At 36.7% G+C, this 23,226-nt stretch overlaps 1 protein-coding gene across 16 annotated transcripts in view; it reads left to right on the top strand.

Moving 5' to 3' along the window:
- The window catches only part of EML4 (EMAP like 4), a 158,639-nt gene that overhangs the window by 120,434 nt on the left and 14,979 nt on the right, over positions 1–23,226 (top strand). For all 16 annotated transcript variants that reach the window (XM_083828848.1, XM_083828851.1, XM_083828846.1 and 13 more), the window contains 11 exons: positions 731–854; positions 5,638–5,787; positions 7,293–7,362; positions 8,626–8,736; positions 10,701–10,796; positions 13,000–13,134; positions 13,373–13,508; positions 15,297–15,448; positions 16,973–17,098; positions 17,217–17,348; positions 17,946–18,013. In XM_083828848.1, the coding sequence (XP_083684974.1) occupies positions 731–854; positions 5,638–5,787; positions 7,293–7,362; positions 8,626–8,736; positions 10,701–10,796; positions 13,000–13,134; positions 13,373–13,508; positions 15,297–15,448; positions 16,973–17,098; positions 17,217–17,348; positions 17,946–18,013 (1,300 nt within the window). The remainder of the gene's footprint in view (positions 1–730; positions 855–5,637; positions 5,788–7,292; positions 7,363–8,625; positions 8,737–10,700; positions 10,797–12,999; positions 13,135–13,372; positions 13,509–15,296; positions 15,449–16,972; positions 17,099–17,216; positions 17,349–17,945; positions 18,014–23,226) is intronic.

Genomic DNA, 23,226 nt, shown 5'->3' with positions numbered 1-23,226 from the left:
CACAGTGCACGCAAATTTACAGATGGCAGCAGACCGGGGGACATGGGCAGGCTGGAGGAGTGGTGGGCCTGCAGTAACTTCACAAAACAGCAAGAACAAATGCCAAGTCCTGCTCATGGGAAAGAAGAGCCCCTGGCAGGGATGCAGGCTGGGAACAAAGGGGCTGGGGGTAGAGCAACTCTGTGGGAAAGGCCTTGGGGGTGCTGGCAGGCTGCAAGGTGCCCAGAGAGGCTGTGCTATCTCCATCCTTGGAGCTTGGCAAGACTGAACCAGTCAAAATCCCGAGCGTTCCTGTTGGACCTTGTGGCTGAGCCTGCTTTGAGCCAGAAGTAGGACTTAAAGATGTCCTGAGGTCCCTGTTCAACCTGAAATATCATATCCTGTGATTTCATGATAATTTATTTATTCGATTTCATATTTTAATTTAGATTTAAAATTTACCTTTGCTCTTTAATTTACATGTCTAAAATGTTACAGGCCTAATCTATTCAGAGAGTTACCCTAAATTCAGCTAGCACTTACTGTGCCTGTGTTTGTGTGTGTGTGTGTGCATGTTGTTTTAGTGTTCAGTTAAAAAAAAAAAAAAGTCTCAGCCTTAACCAAGTTCACATTTCAAAAATAATTGTTATATCACAAATATTATTTGCATCTCTGTGCTAACTACTAGTTTCTTTTGTGCTCATTTCTTGTGTAAACTTGTATATGATTAATATACTTTTTGTTTCAACAGAGGGAGAATATATCAAGATGTTCATGCGGGGTCGACCAATCACAATGTTCATTCCTTCTGATGTAGAAAATTATGATGATATTAGGACAGAGCTGCCTCCTGAGAAGTTAAAACTGGAGTGGGTGTATCCTTGATATCAGTAACTATTTTTTTTTTTTGTCTTGCCATGCCTTTCTTCTCTGTATCAGCCTTGTGTCTTCTCTGTTCAGTGACAATTTACCTGGGAGGGGATATTAACAGGAGAAAAAAAAAACAATGCACATAAATGCAATTCTTTGCACTACTTCTGTTTCGGCTCTGAAATGAAGTGGTTGATTTCTTGGACAGTCATTTACATTAAATATATTAAATAAATCAAATATATCATATGAAGAAGTGAGTTGGTATGTGGCTGACGGCAGTTCTTCAGACTTAGTAGATCAGAAGTTCATAAGAGACATGCTTCTGCACACATTTGGGTCTTCCCATCACCCCCCTCTCATCTCTGCAGATTCTTCCTGTAAGCTGTGATTATATAATTTTTTTAGTCCTCCTGTAGAATAACAGGTCTAGACAGCACTCAAATTGGTGTAATAATCCCAGGTTTGATCCTTCTGATCTTGCTGAAAGCAAGAAGATTTTTATAAACGTTGATGATGCGCTGTCATATATCAGGATATGTACAGACAGGGTCTCCCCATACCTCCATTCGTGTATGTGCATAAGGCATGTATTTTAAGCCACCCTTTGTTACTCAGTTAAGGAAAGACGATTTCTCTATTATTTTCTCTGCTTTTATTAACTTTTAGATGTTTGAAATCAATGATATTGTGTATTCAGTTCTGAAAAAGCAGCTGTGGAGCTAGCGTCCTCTGAACTTTGGAGACAGATTGTGAAAGCTTAGACCATAAAAGAAGAATGTTTTATTTTAAAAGCCTGGTTGGAAAGAAAACTGAGCTCTTACTCAGGCTTTGCAAAGTTGTGGTGATCTTCTTTCCTACTGTCACCACTGTTGGGTGCTGATGCTGGCACTCATATGACCATGAAGTAATGGGTTGGGTCAGTTGCTGATCTGGCTGAAATGCAATCTTTTTTTGTGGAGTTAACTTTCAGCGGGATCAACTCATTAATTTGATTTTTCCCACAAACATGCAGGGGCTAGGATCAACACACTAGAGGAAGGGCCAACCTACTGTTTCAGCAGCAGTGAGGAGTTTGGACTGATGAAAACTGATCATGAAATCATACCCTCAGTTAAGTAGGTGCAAATCCCTCTGTGGACACATTTATTTAATGTCCAAGGACCTTAAGTTCAGGTTAAATCAGTTTCCTGCTGTGGGCTAATTAAAGTGAAATAAATCTAGTCTAAACAAATTGTCCACATGTTTTTGGAATCTGTTTAAGGAAATGTCATTCTAAATCAGACTGCTATATTTCTGGCTATAGGATATCTTTTGGATATAATGTTGAAGAAAACAATGAGGAAAAAGCAGTAAAATTTCTGAGGGAGTACTGCTGATCCATATGACATTGAACAAAATTGGCCTTCAGTTTTGGAGACATGAAGTTCCAGCAGCAGATCATGTACTTTGTGTACAGGCTTAGAAAAGCTGAGAAATCTGCAAGCCTGCCATAACTGCCAAATGTAATGGCAGATTGAAGATTGTACACTTTATTAACAAGGTATGGGGCCAGCGATTCACAGAGTATTTTAATAATGTCAGTGTTTCGCAACTGAAAGGTTAATGGAGTGTTGAATAATTCAGCTGGTAAGCTTTGTTTTGAAGACCTTTTAATTCTCCAGCAATTGCCTTCTGGATGGTTGTTTGTAATTGGGCTTTCCTTTGATATTACCATCCTGGAGGATGCTGTTTACAGGCTAGCTGATGAACCATGAGGATAAACAACTTCAAGGCAAGAACAGAGGCAAAAGATTGTGTGGTAGGGTTTTTGGTCTTTGTGTGGGGAGGTGGGGGTGGAATTGTTCTTTTTAGATGAGCTGTGTCCTGTGGGAGTTTTCAACGACTGATACCTGGTACTGTAGATTCAACAGAACACACTTTGCTTTTGTCTGCCCTGCAGATTACTGACAATTAAAGAAATACCTAAACAGCTTGGCAAGATGAAATAGTTCGTGGGGAAATCTGAGCTGACCATCTCTGGTTCTTGAGTGATTTCATGTAAATTTAGTTTGAGTATCCCTGCTTTGCAGTGCAATCTGGCTTACTGCATTTCAGAACTGGTTAAAGAATATCAGGCATTCCTACTAAGAGGGAAATGGCCTGCTCTAGAAGCTACAGAGATCACTGTCAGTGCTGCTGTTGATAGGCAGTGACTTTTTAGCCTCTTTCTTCCAGTGTAAAGTAGCTCAGTTTCTACAAGGGAATTTCTGACTTCCCTTTATAAGCTTATTTTTAACACTGGTGCTCTTCTTTCTAAGAATAATTCAAGTCAGTGGTAATGATACTATTGAATGCTGTTGTACAGCAGATCACTTTCCATGGGGGCCTTGGCTATTTTTACCCTATTAAAAATGAAACAAACAAACAAACAAAACTAAAAGCTGTTAAGTATATCATTTTTTTTGGTGACAAAACAGTCCAAACCTTCACAATACTAAGACTGAATTTCCTTCAGCCTTATTGAAACATGTCTTACTGAAAGATAAACATTGACATTTAGTGGAAATTAAGCATCAAAGTTGTATTGCTGTTTCTCCTGCAGAGAGATGATCCATCATTGTATTAATGTATCTCTGCTCTCTTGTTCTGAGAGTGCGGAGAAGGAAAGAGCTGCTGTGGAGCAGCAACACCTCTTGTTTTCTCTCAAGATGCCTGGGATGGAGCATGAAGAAAGCAAAAAATTCTCTCACAAAATAGGTTGTTGCTTTACATGCTCCTAGAAAATGCAGCCACTCTTTGGTACATTGTTATGTAGGAGGGTGAAGGAAAGGAACGGACTGAGAAAACATAACTGTTTTTTGCAACCTCATGAATGCCAGAGCTTAACAGAGGGTGCCAAAATATGTAGCCATAGCTTCACATGGTAAATGTCTGAGATGAAACGATGGATGTTCAAAGATGACGATCACAAGAAATCCTTATCAATACATTGCCTATTATATACAGCAGATCAACAGCATCTGCCTTTCTCCTCTGAGATGCTATTTAGAATAGTGTTCTTCATGCTTCTGTATAGAAATAATATTTTCATTGGTTTATAGCCCGTCATTTCTGAAAGTTCACTGGTCTGGTTTATTTGTTCTGCTTTTGTAAAGGTCCATTCTAGAGGTTTTTTTTTTGTTGTTGTTCCACTGGTGTTTGAAAGAGGAGAAGAAAATTTAGTGTGAAGGTAAATACTGATAAGGGAGAAACTGAAGCATCCTTTTTCCTGCTCTCAGCATTGTGTTGTATCAGCATCTCTCTTCACATCATTTGTTAAGCAAGCTTAGCTTCAGAGGAGCCATTGTGTTCTTCTGTAGTAAAGGGAAGACAGCAAGGTAGAAATCTGTTTTCTTTTCCTTACTCTAAAAAGACTTAATTGATAACTGAATGCAGTGTCCCTCTTTGAACCACTATTTATTTACATTATTTAAATGAACATGTTTAATTTTGCAAGTGTTCTTGTGGTACAGTAGTCTTGTAGTTTGATGGGCTACAGGGACTACATCCCTTTTAGTTTCAGGAACTACAAAAGAGGAAAGACCTATATTTGCTACTCATGTTGTGGGGCATTTTTTGGATGTAGAGGGTGGCATTGAGTGGTATTTTTGTTAGAGAAGTAGTCCTTGTCCGAGAACAGAGGCCAGGCTGTCAAGCAAGGAGATTTTGGTTTAAATACTCCAAAACCTGCTCTACTGCACCTACTTTTAATTATGAGAGGGCCAGCTTAACCCATCCAGCTTTCTTCGTGTTGGTCTTTTACTTCATCCTATCTATCTCATTAACCAAGACCTTGGAATCCTTTACCTGAAGTTGCTTAAGGCATCTCCTGCTGTTCTAGGTATATTAGTTGGTACTAAAGTGGGAACCTCTCTCTGAAGAGTGCAGGACATAATGAGAAAATTTTATATATATATATATATATATATATATATGTATTTAAGGCTTCAAAGCTGCTGTCCAAGTCTGAGTGTTGATTTTGGTAGTAAACAGTGACCCTGAAACTGAAACACAGGCAGACAGCCACATTAATAGTCTAGATGAAGAAAATCACACCAGCTTCAAAGTCATATCAAGATACAGTTACATTTGATCAGTGCTAAACCATGTTTTGATTGCAGTGCATATAAAACTTCTGAATGTTGTTAGTGTCATGGTAGTTATACAGGTTTTCTACAAGAATCATCCCTTTTATGTATTTTGGGTTTTTCCCTGTGTCAGTTCATTTTGAGATTTGTTTGCTTTAAAAATACTCTAAAATGTTCTTAAGAACTATTTCCTGGACTTGGCAGCTGCTGTGCTGAAGCTTGCCTTTTTCTGAAGGGTGTTAGGAATTTTCACACGCTTGTTTTGAAAGGTCAGACAAAACCAATATGCTGGTCCCTGGCATAGAGTTGCCCAAGCTCTGTTACTGTAAAAGATACACAGCCTGTACCATGATGTCTTGCTGTTACCTAATGAAAATTCATATTAAGGATTTTTATAAAGTGACACAGCTACATTTGTTTTACCTCAGTGTGCATTACATATTTTTATTTTTCCATCAATGAATATCACTTTAAGTGGATTGGTTTTCTGAAGTCTGATCATATTCTTATTTTTTTAAAACTGTTACTGAAATTGTGCTGTAATTTCACAGGAAAACATAAAGGGCACTTCATGGCATGAGAGCTCCCCAGGAATCCTTTCAAAATTTGTTGGAATTTTTCTGTGTGTGATATACAGTGATTATGAAAGCCTTGACTCTAAAAATATATAAATGTATAGATATGGGTATCGTGGAAGAGATTGTCGAGCCAATGTTTACCTCCTTCCTACCGGAGAAATTGTATATTTCATAGCATCAGTGGTGGTACTATTTAACTATGAGGAGAGAACTCAGCGACACTACCTGGGTCATACGGACTGCGTTAAATGGTTAGTATAAAACATTTGTGTGTGTGTGTGTGTGTCATAATTCAGGAATGTATTTATTTTTAAAATTTTCTCACTGTATCTATGATCTCCTTAGTGTCATCATGATTGTAGTTATTTTCTGTTTCATCAGTCCCTGTAGATATCACTGTAGTAAGTGCCTTACAAATGAATGGTAATATGACAGTCCACATTAGCTTAGGTTTTCTGGTCTAAATATAAAATTCGATACATAGATACTGTAGGATTGCCAGATTAGAGACAGTATAAATTATTCTAAATAGATGTCCCAATAATTAAAAATGGTCATCAGCTTAATTCTAGATCAGGGATTTAAAGGCAATATGGCAAAGGTGTAGACTTAAAGGAGAATTAGAAAACCAAATGTAAGACTAAGCAATAATTGTCTCATTTTTTAAATGGATGCCCCATCCAAGTATTAAGACCATCTGAGATATGAGAGAGACACTTGAAAACAAAACATAAAAACAGGAAAATTGAAGCGAACATCGTTGTTGGTGCAAAGGTTCGTCACTTTACAATGTTAGTCTTAAGAGTAGCGTAGCGCTTTGATTTTAAGGCAAATATAGACTCCTTGCTGTACCTGAATGGAAGAAAGGAGTTGCTCCCTAAACCTCTTTTCTCCTGACTCTGCTTTGATAACTGTAATTGCTTCCTATGGGAGTAATGCTATTAGTCTTGTATTCTTCATGTTCATTCAAGAAACACGACTGAATTGTAAACATTTTGGTGCTCATCACTCTGACTTCTTCAGCCCCCCTCCACTGCTCCCCCTTGCCAGTTTCTTTTTGTTGTTGCTGTTTTTTCACCTTTGTAATATTACAGAGAAAGCAAATGAGAAGGCTAGTCAAAAAATAAGTAGGAGTAAGAGGACATAGACTTTGAAATTACAGTATCTGTTTTTTCACATGGTCTTCAAAACAAAAGCAGATTTTGACTTACGCTAAGAGTGCACCATACTGGAGATTTTCATTAGTACAATTATATCAGTAACTCATTTCAAGATTCAAGAGGCAGTAAGCCCTGACTCCTGGGTGCACATGCCCTCAGCCATCTTTTCAACCATTTTTGCTCAGGTTCATGCTATCTCTTGATTTGGGCATGAAGTATGCTCTAGTGCTTATAAACATGGCAAATAATAATGTCTTGGAAGTTCAACAGGGGACGTTGTTGTTTTGTTACAGTGGACTCCCAGTATAGTGCAAACCTGAGATTTATTTGTCTGAGCACATGTGAAGGTGGCTCTTCTGGCACTCCTGGTTGCGTGCCTGCAGCCATTGTAAAAACCTGATCAACCCATCAGGATTTTGCAGTACAATATGCCATGAAATCGTCTGTCAAGGAACGCATTCAAGCTGTCTCATTAAAAGTGGGATCTAGGAACATAAGCGTTTTCCTGGGCTTCTGTTGAAAAACAAAAGAAAAAAAAACTTTCAGTTTTCAAGGCCAATGACAGCAAAAGCAAGTCATATTTCTGTCTGTCTTAGTCTTGCAGTTCATCCAGACAAAATTAGAATTGCAACAGGACAGTTAGCTGGAGTGGATAAAGATGGAAGGGTAAGTAATAGAGCTGTCGAGCAGTAGTGTCTTGACCTGAAAATCAGGAATATTTTTTTGTTTTGTTTTGTTTTTGTGTGTGTGTTGTTTTTTTTTTTTAATTTCATCATCACCTTCTTTTTGTAGTTATTTTTGTAATACATTGCATATACTGAGATATTGTGCTGTTTCTAAGGTAACAGTAGTATCTCTAGCAAAAGATAGTACCATGGAAGCACTCAACCATACATCAAAAAGAGTAGAGGCTCATAGTCTTTTATCTGAGAAACTCATTTTTAATTCTGCAAGCAAATCTGGACCTTGTAATTGATTTATAAGGCCGTATCATTTCTGTCACATATTTTTCAATAACTTCCCAGAGGAAAGCAAGTCCCCAGTACAGTGGGTCTGTGTACTCCTAAGGCTTCATGGGAAAGGAAACCAACTTTGGGAGTCTGTGGAAGGTGTACCAAGCTGCTCTACAAACTTGCTCAGTTGAGGACAAGCATAGTTAAATGCTCTTGTCCCTGGCTGTTGTTAAACTCTATCACAATTTGAATAATGAGATTATCTTCCTGAATTTACAGATGGAGGGAAAAAAAAAAATCAGACACTTTGAAGTGCAGAAACATGTTAAGTACAACCTTTTCTCAGGTGTTTAACTTAATGTCTTATTTTCCACTGAGCATTTGTTTAATCATGTTACGATTTTTTTTTTTTAAATGGTAAATGCTGTCCTTAAGACAATTTAATTCCCACTACATTTATAATTGTTTCACATTTATGCAGCTAACTTGCTTTGGGATAGCGCTTGGATGAAATATTGCCATGGAGGTTTTAATTCGCTGGTTATGGTTAGATGACTCAGTGCACCAGCATTGTTTTTTTGGCGTGTTTTTTTTTTTTAGTATTATTTTTTGCATACTTTTGTGTTTTGAAAAATAGGGTTTGATCACTTGTTTCAATTGCTGTGTGAGATTTTGAGGTCTGGGGTTTGAAATGCAAGATGACTCTTCTATTTTTGTTCAATGGTTTGAATTGGGCTGAGATTTATTTGCACAGCTACCAAATGCCTTCTTGATGTATGCGGCTTGCACGTGGTGGGCAGAAACCGTCTTGACTCTTGCCTTTTGTGGTTCAAAATACAATCCAGCAGCAGCATCAACAAAGGTCATCTGCATTTCAGTCCACAGTTTGCAGTTTGGGTAGCTTGACATAACTTTAAGCCTGTGTTTGACACTTTTGCCACTGGTGACACCCATTTGTCCTGTTGCTTTTACGCAGCCCTTGCAGCCCCATGTTAGAGTGTGGGACTCGGTGAGCCTGGTGACGCTACAGGTTATTGGCCTGGGGACTTTTGAGCGTGGAGTGGGGTGCCTGGATTTTTCAAAAGCGGTAAGACAGATGCTGCTACCTGGTGTTTTACCTCAGTTATCCGACCCTGTGTCAACTGGCAAGTCTCTCAACTGAGATTTCTGAATACGATTGCCTACCTGACCTGCTTTGGTACTAAAAGTGTGTCAGTAAAGTTTATGCATACTTTATAAAAACAGCTGACAGCAAGTGAGGTGGAAAAACAGGAAATTGCAGATGTAAAGTTGTGGCAACAAACTAGCACTATATGTAAATAGCAGACACAGAAATACCTTGACTAGAAATTGAAATCTGTGCTGGGTTTGGTGGGGAAGGGGAGCTTTTGTTTATTTAGATGTTAAAAACAAGTTTGTTACTGAGGTTCATGAAAACATTTTAGTGAGTTTTAATGGAAAGGGTAACTTTTCTGCTTGCACAACTGGAGTAGGTTTTTATGCACCAACAGGAAACTTAATAAATAAATAAATAAATATCTTGTGCCATTTTCATAAGGTATAGTTTATTCAACTCATGCTTCTTAATTTTGCATAGAATAAAAAATAGAAGTCTTGTCACTGAGCCCACAAAATTTATCAGAAGTAGTAGTAGTAAACAGAAATGTGTTGTTTGGCACTGATAAAATTCTAATGTCAAAACTGCTGCTGAGTTTATTTTGTGTAAAAAAACATGTATTTTAATATTTAAGCTACCTTTGCACTTTTGCCAAAACATTAAGACGTATCAGGCCTCTTGAAAACCCACACTGTGATTGTTGCATGTATAGATATTGACTTCCAGGATATAAACTTATTTATAGATAGGGTGTAGCATAAATAAAATGATGTGAGAGAAACACTGTGATTCTTATTGCCGTAGCAAATCTGGAAATTTTTAAACTCAAGTTTCTTTTAAGATGAATAAATGCATGTTCCACCACTTAATAATAAAAATTAAAAATAATAATTAAAAAAAAACATTAAGGAAATCTTTTGAACATTATATTCTAGCTTTTATTAGACTGAAGGTTGAATGTGAAGTATCTAAAACTGTGTTTTTAATCACATAATCCCACTAACCTATGCAAGAACTGCTTATATCACCAATACTGTCTCAAGGGTTTTTTTCCACTTAATTGGAAAGTATGTTTGCATATTGCTGCTCATAATAGTGTTAGTATTTGGGAATAGAAATTTCAGCCACCTCTATTTTCATAATTTGTTAGAGAATGCAGGCTGAACTGCAAGAATGAACTTTAAAATAAATAAGGCCTCTACCAAAACTTTCTACAAATGTCCTTGAAACAACTGGTTTGTGCAAGTATGTGTTGCTGTGAATAAGTATGTTTTTGTTCTAAGAATCTCTGTCTATTCCTTTAATTCTACATAGCTACATTTTCTGTTTTGTTGTAGAATTTTTTAAAATAAGACATTTCAGTTATTTAATACAGAAGATGCCAGCCTTCTTGCTTCTGTAAACATCTTTTTATTCAGAAAGTGTTACCCTCGCTCCAGTTTTACCAACTACGTAATGAAACTGCTTAGCACTTAACGTTCTGTGAGGGGAAAAAAAAAGAGATGTCCTTTCAAAATGTTAGTATTGCAAAGTTGTGTGTATGTGACAGTGACATTTAAGAAAGAAAACCACAAGTAGAACTGTGTGTTCTGGGACCTGAGGAAAAACAAAGTATTTGCAGACTAGAAAAAGGAATAAACACTTATGCTACTAGCACAATAATACAAAAGAAAGAAAGAAAGGAGGAAAAAAAAAAAAGAGAGAGAGAGATTTGGGTATCTTTAAAGCTTTCCTAGAATATTTTTTGAAGCATGGTGATATGTGGTGAGATTATGCAAAAATATGTCTTACCTCTAAGAAAAAAGGAAATCCCTTTAAAAGGAGTTGCTAAATTTATATTTGTACTTTTGTGTCTTTTAAATATTACTGCCATGTCCCTTTTCTGAAGGGGGCTTAATAGTTCTTTTTCAGCACCTCATTTCTTTTTCCTTTAGGATTCTGGTACTCATTTGTGCGTAATTGATGACTCTAATGAGCATATGCTCACTGTGTGGGATTGGCAGAAGAAATCAAAAGTAGCAGAAATAAAGGTAAATATTGCAAAAATACCTATTCTAAAATGCAGATGCTTTCATTCACAAAAATATAATAATTTTGTGAGACACAAACTTGATTTTACATGGAAACAGTTGTGTAATTCTGCTGGGTTGTATAAGGGCACAAAAGAAATGTATTCTTAATTTGTGTTCTGGAAGGGTTTTGAATACTGGAATACTTATAATTAAATTTTACTCTTCCCTAAGGACCAATCCAAATAAAGTAATTCTCTAACATTTTCCTAATTAAAAAAAAAAAAAAATCCTGGACACTTTAAGGAGCTGAAGTGATGGTTCAACCTGTAATTGTTAATTTTATATATATATATACACACACTAACACACACATGCTTCTAGACATTCCTTATTTTCATTTTTGTCTGAATCAAATTCCAGACATTGATTCGTGGTATATGTACTTTTGTAGATTGCAGTCTGATCTGCTTTCCAGTTTTCTTTATAAACTTTGAAATTTCTATTCAGAGAGAGGTGTTCAGAGGTGTTGCAGTCATTTTTGGTGTAAAGTTTATACCACTGAAAACATCCAATCCAGTAATAATTTGCTTTTGAACTCCATGTTTTCTGACACGTTGCTCAACTTTTTACAGTATCAAGCATCTGCTTGATATATATACAGCATCGGATATATGGATGTGGAGCTATTTTTTTAAAAAAATATTTTTTAATCATGAGTCAGTAATAGAAGACTCTACAAGCATACATGTCTATATGATTACAAATTTGCAATTCCAAATAATAAGATCAGAACTTTTGGACCCATTTTTTCTTAAATCGTTTTGACTCATAATAAATATACACTATTCTATAAGTTTTAATGATAATTCTGTGTCAGCTTTTTAAATTTATTTTTTTCCTTGCAGATATTTATTATGAAACTATTTGCAATATTCCTTATATTTCCTATTTTATTGACATCGTATTTTGACTCTTCAGGGAGTTAGTTCCTTGGCATTTCAGAATCAGCTAAAACCAATTCAGCAAGGACAACTTGCCCTTCAGTTATTCATGTTTAGGACTTGAATTTATACTATCTTAAGCACCTTTGACAACAACTGGGTTTGTTGTGAGGAGGGAGTTTCCTCCTTTGACCTACTGTGCAAAACAGAAGCCTTTTCTCAGCTGAATTAGGTTAAATTTTTCAGTCCTTAGTTTCCATATGATTTTTGGATGCAGTAGATCAACTCATGTCGAGGAAAATGTGAGTGTGAAGCATAATTCAATGAATACAGCCATCATGAAAAAATGAAATTTAAGAAGGTTGTTTTCTTAAAGTGAGCCAAAAATGGTAGAGTGGGAAAGGGCCAAGCTTCTGTACTCCTGCAGGTGCTGATTCAACAATACTTAAGTATACTCCGTGAAAGTGTGTCCTTAAATCACATAGACATAAATGGACATTGATGCATTTACTTAAATGTTTTGTACAATAACTGCCTCCAGGAAATGATCTTCATTGACAGTTTTGTTGAATTTACTTTAGTAGTGAGATAAATGACAGGTTAGCTTGTTTGTAAAATTTATTGGTGAGGGATAAAATATTCACTGATGTGTTAATAATTCAGTAAAAGTACATGCAGCCAGTAAAAATATAAAGGTGGGACTCTGTATTTCAGAGTTTTGATTTGTGTGGGCTTTTTTTTTTCTTCTTTCTTCCTGAGGAGGAAAGAAGGTGAGAAGAAGAAAGAACCCGAAGGATTTTTTTATTGAATTTCAGAAAGAGAATGATGGATATAATCCCGGTATGCTAGGATTTTCTGAGTTGCTTCTATCACAGTTTTATTACCCAGAATAACAAATTAGTCTAGTACAGAAACTAAGCAGGGTGTTCAACCCAAAAAAGTCTTTTTAATATTTCATTCACTTCACATGGCCAAAGTCTTAGCTATTACAGAAAGCAAAAGCTTTTGCAATTTAGAATGTGTTTAAAACTGTACTTTTTACTGAAGTTTTATTAGCAATTAAAAAAAAACACCTTATGAATATGGGGAAAAGCAATAGTTAAATGATACGTGCAGTCATTCAGACAGTCAATTTAGCAGGGAACACTTATGGATTTTTGTATACATACAATATCCTGTGTAGTTCCTCCTATCTTTGTTCTGAAACTTGTGATTTTCCATGAGTTTCTAGTAAAATTAGAATATGAACATCTGAATAAATATTATTTCTGTTATTTCAGACTACAAATGAAGTTGTTCTTGCTGTGGAATTCCATCCAACTGATGCAAATACCATAATAACGTGTGGCAAATCTCATATATTTTTTTGGACCTGGAGTGGCAATTCATTATCAAGAAAGCAAGGGATATTTGGGGTAAGAATGTCTTGATATGAGGTCAGTTTTAAATCAGTGGAATGATCTGTTCATGCTATCTACAAATTTGCTCTGTTGTCACCTTATACTGTTTGAGCAGAGAGATAAACAAACGACAACCCCAAAAAAAAAAAGATTAAATTCTCTTTGTGTTTTCAGAGTTATATGGGAATGGATATGTTATTATAATTACTTAGAATAAAGCAATTATCCCTTTCCTCTGTTTATTTTGTTTCAGAAATATGAAAAACCCAAATTTGTTCAGTGTTTGGCTTTTTTGGGAAATGGTGATGTGCTCACTGGAGACTCAGGTGGGATAATACTTATATGGGGCAAAACTACTGTAGAATCTACTCCAGGAAAAGGACCCAAAGGTAGGATACATTCACAGTTAATTGCATATTAGACTGTCTGTAGAAGACAAACATAAAGAATTGCATTAGAAAAGTAATGGGAAAAAAGACTTGGCTGTGCACATACACTTCTTATATTAACAACTGGTACTAAATTCCTTCAGGTCTCATGAATTTGGTGACTTAAACACAATCTAGAGTTTATCATTAATTTATGAGACTGTGCCTGAAGTGAATGAAAACTAGTTTAAATGTTTTGCATTTTAAAATTGTGAAGTTAATCAGATTTCCTTTCATCCTGTGACTTGAAAAAGGCTGTGCAGGCTAAATTTGCTTCTTAAGACTTAATGTTGTACTATGCTAGGTCTCAGGAGAATATTGTTAAGAGGACTTGTGCGTGAAGGGAAAATGTAGTTTACATCTATACCAATTATGCAAATAAGAGTATCTAGTTAAGACAGTGCGTAAGTCCTGGCTATAAAATATAGTTTAAAACCCATTTTATTTGCACTTTGAGTTAAGCTTACTCTTTATGGCAAAGGTTTTGTAGAAAAGAAAGAAAAAACTATTTGTTACCAAGCTTATGCAGACCTGGCACAGTTGAGCCCTAAGGTAACTTATAAATTCAAGGATAATTTATTTTACTTGGCAGCTATTTCAAACACACTGGTTTAAATTGGTATGCCAGGAAAACATTCATGTAAAAAGCAAATATTTAAAGGTAAGTCTGTTTTTGTAGGTAGATCTTTTTTTTTTTCTTTCAAGCTAACTGCAATGGAAAAGTAATTTAACAAATTGGCTGATGTTTAATTTTGAGATTCTTCTTATGCAAAATAGCCTTTTACCTGTATAATCCTAAAAGTTAACAAATTGAACATTTATTACATCAGTGTAACTGAATATGGGATCTTTTCGCTGGTTCGTCACATTAGAATTAGTCACAGGACTTATCTCAAACTTTTTCACAAAGTGAGAGCATGCCAACTTGAACTGACTTAAGCTGTAGGCATAGTCAGCTTAGTTAAGTTGGCATTTATTTGGGTGGTGTTTAGAGTTTTCCTGTGATTGCTGCTTGTATGTATGCAAATCTTCAAAGCCCCAGAATCTTGCTTTATTAAAACAGTTTTCTACAACAATTCTTTTCAAATACAGACACAATTGGGATGCAAAAGATTTTCTTATAATACGTTTTGTCATTCAATTTTCCTCTCTGTCATTCTTTCAAGTATTTTCCTCAGGGTAGGCCACTATATTGATAGATGCCAAATGCTGTTTTATTATTTTTAAGTGAGACAACATCAAGTGTCGATATTAGAATCATGCGTCCTGGAACCTTTCCTTTAAATAATGTACTTTTTCCCCCTTTTTTATCCCCATGAGACTTCAGACAAGTCTTTGAGCTTCTTTTAACAAAATAACTTTAATTCTTTTCTAATGATTGCTTGCTAAATATTTTTCGACACTTAAAGACAGTTTTCCTTGCATCTGAAAAAATTGTGTTCCCTTGGATAGCAGAAAATTTAAAGTATTTTGCAAACAATTGTTCTTGCATTCACAAGTTTTAGGGCAGTCAATCTCAAAAAAGTTTCTTTTGAAAAAGGGAGGCCTTTTGTTTTATCCCTTTATCCTGTAAGAAAACACTACCACCTTGTGTTTGCAGTACTAATGCAATACTAATAGCCTGAAGTGCAATTGTAATTATTGGTTGTACACTGCTACTTTATTCTTATGCCAAAATGCACAGTTTCTTGTAAACCTCGGGTGAAAAAGCAAGTAGTGTTCTGTATTACTTTTTCTTCATGCATATAGGAGTATATCAGATAAGCAGACAAATCAAAGCTCATGATGGCAGTGTATTTACCCTCTGTCAGATGAGGAATGGAATGCTGCTAACGGGAGGTGGGAAAGACCGAAAGATCATCCTGTGGGATCATGATTTGAATCCCGAAAGGGAAATTGAGGTAAGAAGGCAAGAATGACAAAGAAATTGCATTTTCAAGGTATGATTGAGCCTGGGCTCAATCAATTGAGCCTGAGCCCTCCCCACTCCTTGGAGTATCAGTATTTAGGATGACAGAGTATCTTCTGGTTTCTGTCTTTTAGTTTCTCTCTTTTAAGTGGATGAGGGTGTTTTATAATAAGTGTATCAATTTTCAGCCTTGAAATAAACCCATATGGGGTTTTTCTTTTCTCCTTCCTTAGTTTCTTTTATTCACCCATTTTTTGAGGATTGTCATTAATTTGTTCATGTTTTTCTTAAGTTTGTCTGTCTGGACAGAGGCGATGTTACCAAGATTTTATTTTCATATAGAATTTTTGACATTATATAGAAATACCAGTAGGATATATATGGCTATTCTGCAAAAAATAGTTAGGTTGAGGAACTTCTCTTGACTTTATCTTAAAAACAGGTATTTAGTAAAGATGTATGTCTCTGATTTGGCAGTATGACAGTGATGGGGATGAACTGGAAAAAAATATATATTTTGGAATTGAAAATACTTATTTCGTCCTCACAATAAGATGACCTTTTGAAATAGTGTGTTCTGAAAGAGTTTTTCTAGTAGTAGTTTACTCCACTTGTGTCCATTTCTGGAAACATTTAGATCAAACTTAGCACATAAGTAAAAGAGTTTGTTGCTATCTTGAGTCCAGCATTGACCTTTACAAAGCCTGGCTGAGAGTAAGTCCATGTTGAGTTACCCTGTACAGCTCTTAGGCTTTAGTAACACACTATTCACATCAGTGTCTCTGTTTTCTTTTTTTTAATATGTTACGTTAAACCTAATTTTTTATGTTGAGAAATATTACCAGAGCCCTGGTATATAGCTTTGTGAACAATTATAATGATTTTCCTATCCTATGTGGCTAATATTAAAGCTAGTGTGTTTTCTAAAGGAAAATCATTTAGAAAAACAAACATGTATGCTGTAAAGTAGAGCACTGTATTAGAATTCAAGCATGCAATAGGCAAACTCAATAAAACTTGGAGTCATTGCTGACATAAGGCATATGAACATTTACTTAAGGTTAATCAGGAAGCATTAAGAAAATCAGGAAGCATTTACTGTGGGCTACAAGATCCTTCTTAATTTTCGCAATGTGTTTTGAAAAGTAAACAGGAACTAAATATATATTATTCCTATCCTTATATGATGAGTTGTAAGAATGTGGAGTACATTTATTTGGTGTGTTTTGTTTAAAAATCCGTGGAACTCGTTTTGTATTTTTTTTCCTACTAATACCTATTAAAATGGCATAATTCTGATTGTTTTGGAGAGAGGTCATGTTGTATATGCCTGTACTGAACAAATAAATGAGGTAAGTTTTGGGTCAAGTCCTGATCTATTGTATGTGTGATTAGATTATTCCTTTGTGCTGTGAGAAGTGCAGTTCTGGTACTGTTATTGTGTGCTATTTATAGACTTCAGAATAAGTGCCTATTAAGATACATGATGTGGCTTTATAAACGTTTCTCTTCCTAGGTTCCTGATCAATATGGAACAATCAGAGCAGTAGCAGAAGGAAAAGCAGATCAATTTTTAGTGGGTACTTCACGAAACTTTGTTTTGCGGGGAACATTTAATGATGGTTTCCTAGTAGAGGTACAGGTGAGTACACTGATTTTTTTTGAATGATTACTCAAAATTGTTAGAGCTTCCCTGATGGTGTGCTAATTTGAGACTCTTTATGTTATTTATTATTAAATCACATACGTGTTCTTTACAGGGTCATACAGATGAACTCTGGGGACTGGCATCGCATCCTTTCAAGGACTTATTTTTAACATGTGCTCAAGATAGGCAAGTTTGTATGTGGAACTCTGTGGACCACACACTGGAATGGACCAGGCTGCTAGATGTATGTCAACCCTTTAACATTAAATATAAAGCTGGAAAATAGGAAAAAGCATTAATTATCTGAAGCGCCCTTGCCCTGTGTCATTGAGAGAAGCAAAAATCCTGAAACTATGGCATTTAAAAGCCATTCAGAAGCTTTGATAAGCTTAACACGGCTCTTCAGATGTTGTATATACTATTATCTGATTATCGTTGTCCAATGCCATTCTAGCAATCCAAGTCGGGATAAAACTCCAAGTCATTTGTACTTGTTACAGTTTAGCTTTTTTTCCCAATTATTCAATCTGTCTGCAGAGGTCATCATGCAGATGTGGAAGATATGGCTTCAGAAGTCCTTCCTTATTGTCATTGTTTCTATCTTATTTTGACTAATTCTGTCCTGTTGTACAAGGAAAAGCATATTTTTACACAGAATTTCAGCTTTTTACTTACGAGAAGATCGTGTAGTACATCAGTGATATGTTAAAAAAAAAAAATCTGTGGATTGTAAGTGTGCTAGCTAAGTAGGTTTTCTTTTGTCAATTCATGTTAGGCTTTTAGGGTAGCTTTGGTGTGTAAAGTGGACAGGAAAATAACATGTGCATGCCTCCTTATTTAGGAACCGGGGCACTGCGCTGACTTCCATCCCAGCGGAGCGGTGGTTGCAATAGGAACGCACTCGGGAAGGTAAGGGAAGGTAGCAGTGCATCAGCTGAGTTGTGATGATCAAAAGTTTAAAGGAGAAGTTTTGATACTATGATTCTTGTATATTGGCATGTATATATCTTTTGGTTTTTATTCTTTTGCATAAAGTTAACAAACATGAAAAGTTGGGGGAGAGGGGCAGATCTTTCTTATAGGGTTGAGATGGGGACAGCTGATGTTTTTCTTTTTTTTTGTGTGTGTGTGTGTGCTGGGAGGGTTTCACGAGCACTCCTTTCTGACTTTACCAGGTATCATATATTTTATCGTGTGTGTGTATAACATCAGTTTTTAAGACAGGTACAGTACAGATCTTTCTCCCTTCCAAATCAAACACATATGCAACCTGTTAAATTGACATAGGCAAATGAACAGGCTGTAGTATTCTGCTTTTGTGTAAGAGAGAGGTTAATATGTCACATAGCTCAATAGTACTTGATTACAGCAGTTCATATTCATCCTAAAATCATTGCTTATTTCAAAGCTATCAAAGCACAAGCCAAGTCCTTTAACTCAGGCTTCTTCTAGTGGTAGAAAAAAATTTGTCTCAATTCATTTCCAAACTCTCTCTGGCTTGGTATCGTCTGCCATGAAAGGAGTTCCATGTGATGGATTCTTAGCAAGTATTAACTAAAAGGAAATAAATGAAAAAAAATGATATACATAGCATTAGGAAGGTTGGAGGAGCAGCTAGGAAATTTTTATTCTATTTCTTATTCATATATTAGTAAAATAACATGTAGTACATGTAAGAAAATTTTCTTTTTGTGTTAAATCTGCCCCCTAGAATTTTTTTTTTTATATACATAACAACATGCCTAAAAACCATTTAAGGTTTGGTTTTAAAAACTGCTAAGCATGTGCAATACCCTTTAGCTTTCCTGGAAAAACCTAAATGTTAAATATTTTTCAAGGTGTTTCTTTATCCAAGATGATGATGCAGTCTGCACTAAATACATTACATATAAAATCAGGTTAGAAAACTTAGTGTACCCTCCCAAGAAGAATCTTGCTGAGCTCTTGTACATTTGATTTCCACATTGTGCCTTTCAATATTTTCATCTCTTTCTAATTAGAGCATTAAACTGAGTAAGTGTTTTCTACTTTCATTAAACAGAGCAGCAGATACTGGCATAATAGAACTCGCGACAGGAAAAAAAAAAAGGTCAAGCCACATTTCTTGGTAGCTACTAGGCGTTTTTGAAATTACATCAAAGCACAATCAAGGCATATTGAGTGGTCAGAGCATGCAGTCTGGTGTTTGCTTTTGACTGAGTTTTTTTTTTTTCCTCTCAGAGGGTTTAACATTACTTTTTCAATTCAGCAGTTTTCAATTTAAATTCTTCTTTTAAAAAGAAAAATTACTCGAGGCAACCCACTTACACTGTATTGGATAAGTTTATGTTGATGGCTCTGGTTTTTTTGTGTGTGTTATTTTTGGTGGTGGTGGTGGTGGCTTTTTTACCAAGTTCTTAGTTCTAAGCAGTTACGTTTTTACTGTTCTGTTTTATCGTGTTCTGAAATTGCATGATTCAATTATAGGTTTGAGACATAAACTGAATTGAAGTGGGGTCTGGTAAGTGCACAAGTGGATGAGAAATAGATGGAGTTGTGAATCTAGATAAACAGAACAGTTTTAGATTTACTGACTAACCGAAGGCTAGTGCTTTCTGCGCCAAATAGTCCAGTCTAAGGGAGGCATTTCCCAGAGGAATGAGGTTGCATGATAAATTTTGATTACCTCAGGAGAGAAAAGAATCAGGCCTTTAACAAGTCATTTAATAACTTACTTGATTTGTAGCCCCAAGCACACAAAGCAAATGTTAAATGAGTCTAATTTGTTTAGGATTCAATAAACTCAAACCTTGGCTGTGTGTGTCATTGCGTCTCTAGTGCTGCTTTGCTTCATGCACAGAGGTCAGTGAGGCAGGGATAAGGAATGGGAGCACTGACAAGGTTGTGTGTGATGACTAAAATTGTGACATCGGAAGAAAACTGAATTTTCTGCCTCTTCCCATTCTTGTCTGCAGTTTCATGGCAGTGTGTTTTTATCAGGCTGACACGTCATGTTTCTGGATTGGTTTTCACATACTGCTTCCCATGAAGAGTATTTCAGTATCATTTTGCTTTTTTTGGGCTGTCTGCAAATGATCTGCTGCAGGTTTTGTTCCCGCTTCTTTAAATACCTGCTGCATGTCTGGTCATCGTTTGTCAGTGACTAAGCCTGGTTGGAGAGAACTGATATTTTTTGTGGAACCTGCTGTTTGCTGGAAGAGCAGATCTGAAAAAGCAAAATAGGCTGGCAATTGAAAATCCCTCCAGAAAAATGAGTTTTTCAAGGCATTATACAGATAATTTTGCCATGCTGTCAGTGGTATTATTTGATGGGAAGTAGATCTTCCTGTGACTAATGTAGAATATTTTGAGTGCTACTGATATAACTGCTCAAAAGCACAGCAGAAAGAAAAGGCTAGAAAGATTCTTGCAAAAATACTAAAATTATTAAAAAAACTGAAGGGTGGGGAACAATACTAGTATAAGCCAGAGCTCCAAGGAGGTAAATAAGTCAGTAGAGTTACTCAGATTTAAACCAGTTCAGCATCTGTGGCAGTAAGACGAATCCCAAACATGCCAGGGAACAGTCCGACCAACAGATGGGTTGGTTTGTTCATTTGTACATCCAGCACTCTGCTTTTATACCTTACAGGTTCAACATTCATTATTACCTAAAAGTTGTTGAAATTTCAAGTCCTAGTGAAAAAACATATCACTATTTTGGAGTACTGTTTCCCTGGTGATTTCATCAGAAAAATTCTGTATTCACAGATGTAAATTATCAGTAATAAATGTCTGTGTAATGGGTCAGAGTTTGCTTTCCAAAAGAGTTGTTTACAGGATTTTTGTTTCTAAATAAATAGTTTATTTTTCAGATAGGTTATTTTAAAAAAGAATAGGAAGACAAGAAACAGATGAAAAAGGTGAAAGTTCAGTTTTGTTTATTTTAACTCACAAGTCAAGTATGTCATTTTCAGTAACAATGGTGAGAAAATCAGTACAAATCAGGAGAAGTAAAAGAGCTGCTATTTTTACAGCAGTATTCAACTGTTTATTTTGTCCAGTCTGCAGATCAGGAGTTAGGAGAGTTAGGAGAGATCTGCCAAGCTTTGCAGATCCCAGCCAGGTGTGGCATTTCCAGGGTTGGCTGCTGTTTGCATTTTGCATACCTTTCACGCTGGGAAGAAGATCCTCCCCCAAAACACACTCTGAAGGTGGACTGCAACTGTGGGAGATAAGGGCATGTGTGCAGTATGCCAGTGAACGGCTGTAGCTGCTAGACTGGAGACAGCTTTCATTGAGATGGGCTTTCTTGCTGGCAATTACAAAATTTGCCACGGCTTTGGGAGAGTTTGGGTGATTGAAGGGAGCATGTCTGATTCTAGATGGTGGAGGAACCAAGAAACAGCTGAACTAGATGTGACCAGCACTTCCTTTCCTAAATTAATATCAAAATCGTCACGGTGCACTGACTGTTTCCACGGTCAGCTAAGACTGTTCTTAGTATCTTTTGTTCAGAATAAACTTTGGAGGAGGACCAGTGTGATGAAATACTTTCTTTTATTGCCCAATGGAATTCTGCGTGCTCTCTTAAGACCCTCAGAAACTCTGTGTTTGATACCACCTCTGTGCTTTCAGTACAGTGGTTTTTTTTGCATGCTTTTCCAAGCTTTGGAATTTCATTTTGCGTAAGAAACGTGTTCACTGGAGGATTACCTGGCTCAGGTAGCAACCTCAAGAACCTAAAGAGCCAGGCTTAGAGCCAGCATTGACAGGCATGTCCCTGGTGCAGCATCATCACTCTCCTCATTGGACAGTGTGGCATGGGAAGAAGAGGTACCCGTTCACCTTGTGGAAGAAGGCAGCTTTTGGTTATTGCCTTGTTCATAGTTAGTTTTTATCACCAGGCACCACAATTACAATGCTCAAAAGAAATAAACAGGCATCATGCTCTTGAGTCTTGCCAGATAGGCAGATTTACCATACAGTGCCGAAGCTTTCTGGTAGAGCAAAAGGTCTCCTACCTCCCGCTCTGCTGTCTATGCACAAAAGGTGTGTTGCCCACCTGGGCTGAAGCAGTAAGGAGTCTCCATGCTGTTTTGGGTGCCGGAAAAAAAAGTTACAATGGGGCAGCAGTGCAGTGGCTGTGGGCCAGCTTCTAGCGTTACTTGAGAAACAGATGCCGACAGTTCAGTGATGCCTTCATGTGAATTCTTCACAGTTCTGTCGTCCCATCAAGATGTAACTCCAGAGCAGTTTTGCTCTCGTGGAGTGATTAATTTTGTCCCAGTGGCAGCAACCTATATGGCATAGGTACGCTTCTCTCTCTTTCTCCATGCCAAACCGTTTTTGTGTTGATTTTTGTTTTTCAATATCCACATGGTTATCAGACGGGTATAAGAGAAATAACGTTTTACTGAAACACTTGGCAGGGACAAAGAGGCAGAGTTTAAACTGAATGGCAACTTGCAACTTCTAATGCAGTCAGCTAACCTGCAAAGCTTTAGTGTATAGATTGGAAGAAATCAAAAGTCTGCATTTTGGAGTACAGCAGAGAAACAGTGTGGTTTCTGCTGCTGTCCATTGAGAACATATGAGCTGTTTTCCACTTGCTCCATCTGTCTTGCATGTAGATTGCTCAACAGTGAGTGCCAGGTGGGGCTGTTTTTTAATGTGTATGTTATTTATTTTATTTCTTTCATATGTTTCTCTAACCACAAGCTGGGTTTAAACCATAGGGACCAGGTCACTTTCATATACCAGGCTGCTAGACACTGGGTCAGCACGACCTGGAACCTCATCTCCATCCATAGAAAACACCAATGTGTGCTGCTGCTCCTGGGGGGTTATTTTAGCTATATACATTTCTGCTGTATTAGATAGTCCTAGCTTTTGCAATATGTTTGTTCCCTTGAGTTTACTATTAGGTAGCTGTGTTAGATGGTGGGTGGAATTGGCTGACTCATATCCACAGTCTGAGCTTGCTGTTTGCTGCTGGGTACAGAAACCTGGCCATCATGTACTTCAGCAGTACTGAGATACAAAGTCTGAAGCACAGAAATTAAACTCTGGAGACAGCTGTAATGTATTTAGCCATGTTGACATCTTAGGCTTTTGTGACATACATGTCACAGTGTATGTCA

Source organism: Anser anser (genome assembly GCF_964211835.1).
Source record: "Anser anser genome assembly, chromosome: 3".
Classification (NCBI taxonomy): Eukaryota; Metazoa; Chordata; class Aves; order Anseriformes; family Anatidae; genus Anser; species Anser anser.
Note: the sequence above shows the minus strand (reverse complement) of the source record. Positions and strands in the feature narration are given on the sequence as shown.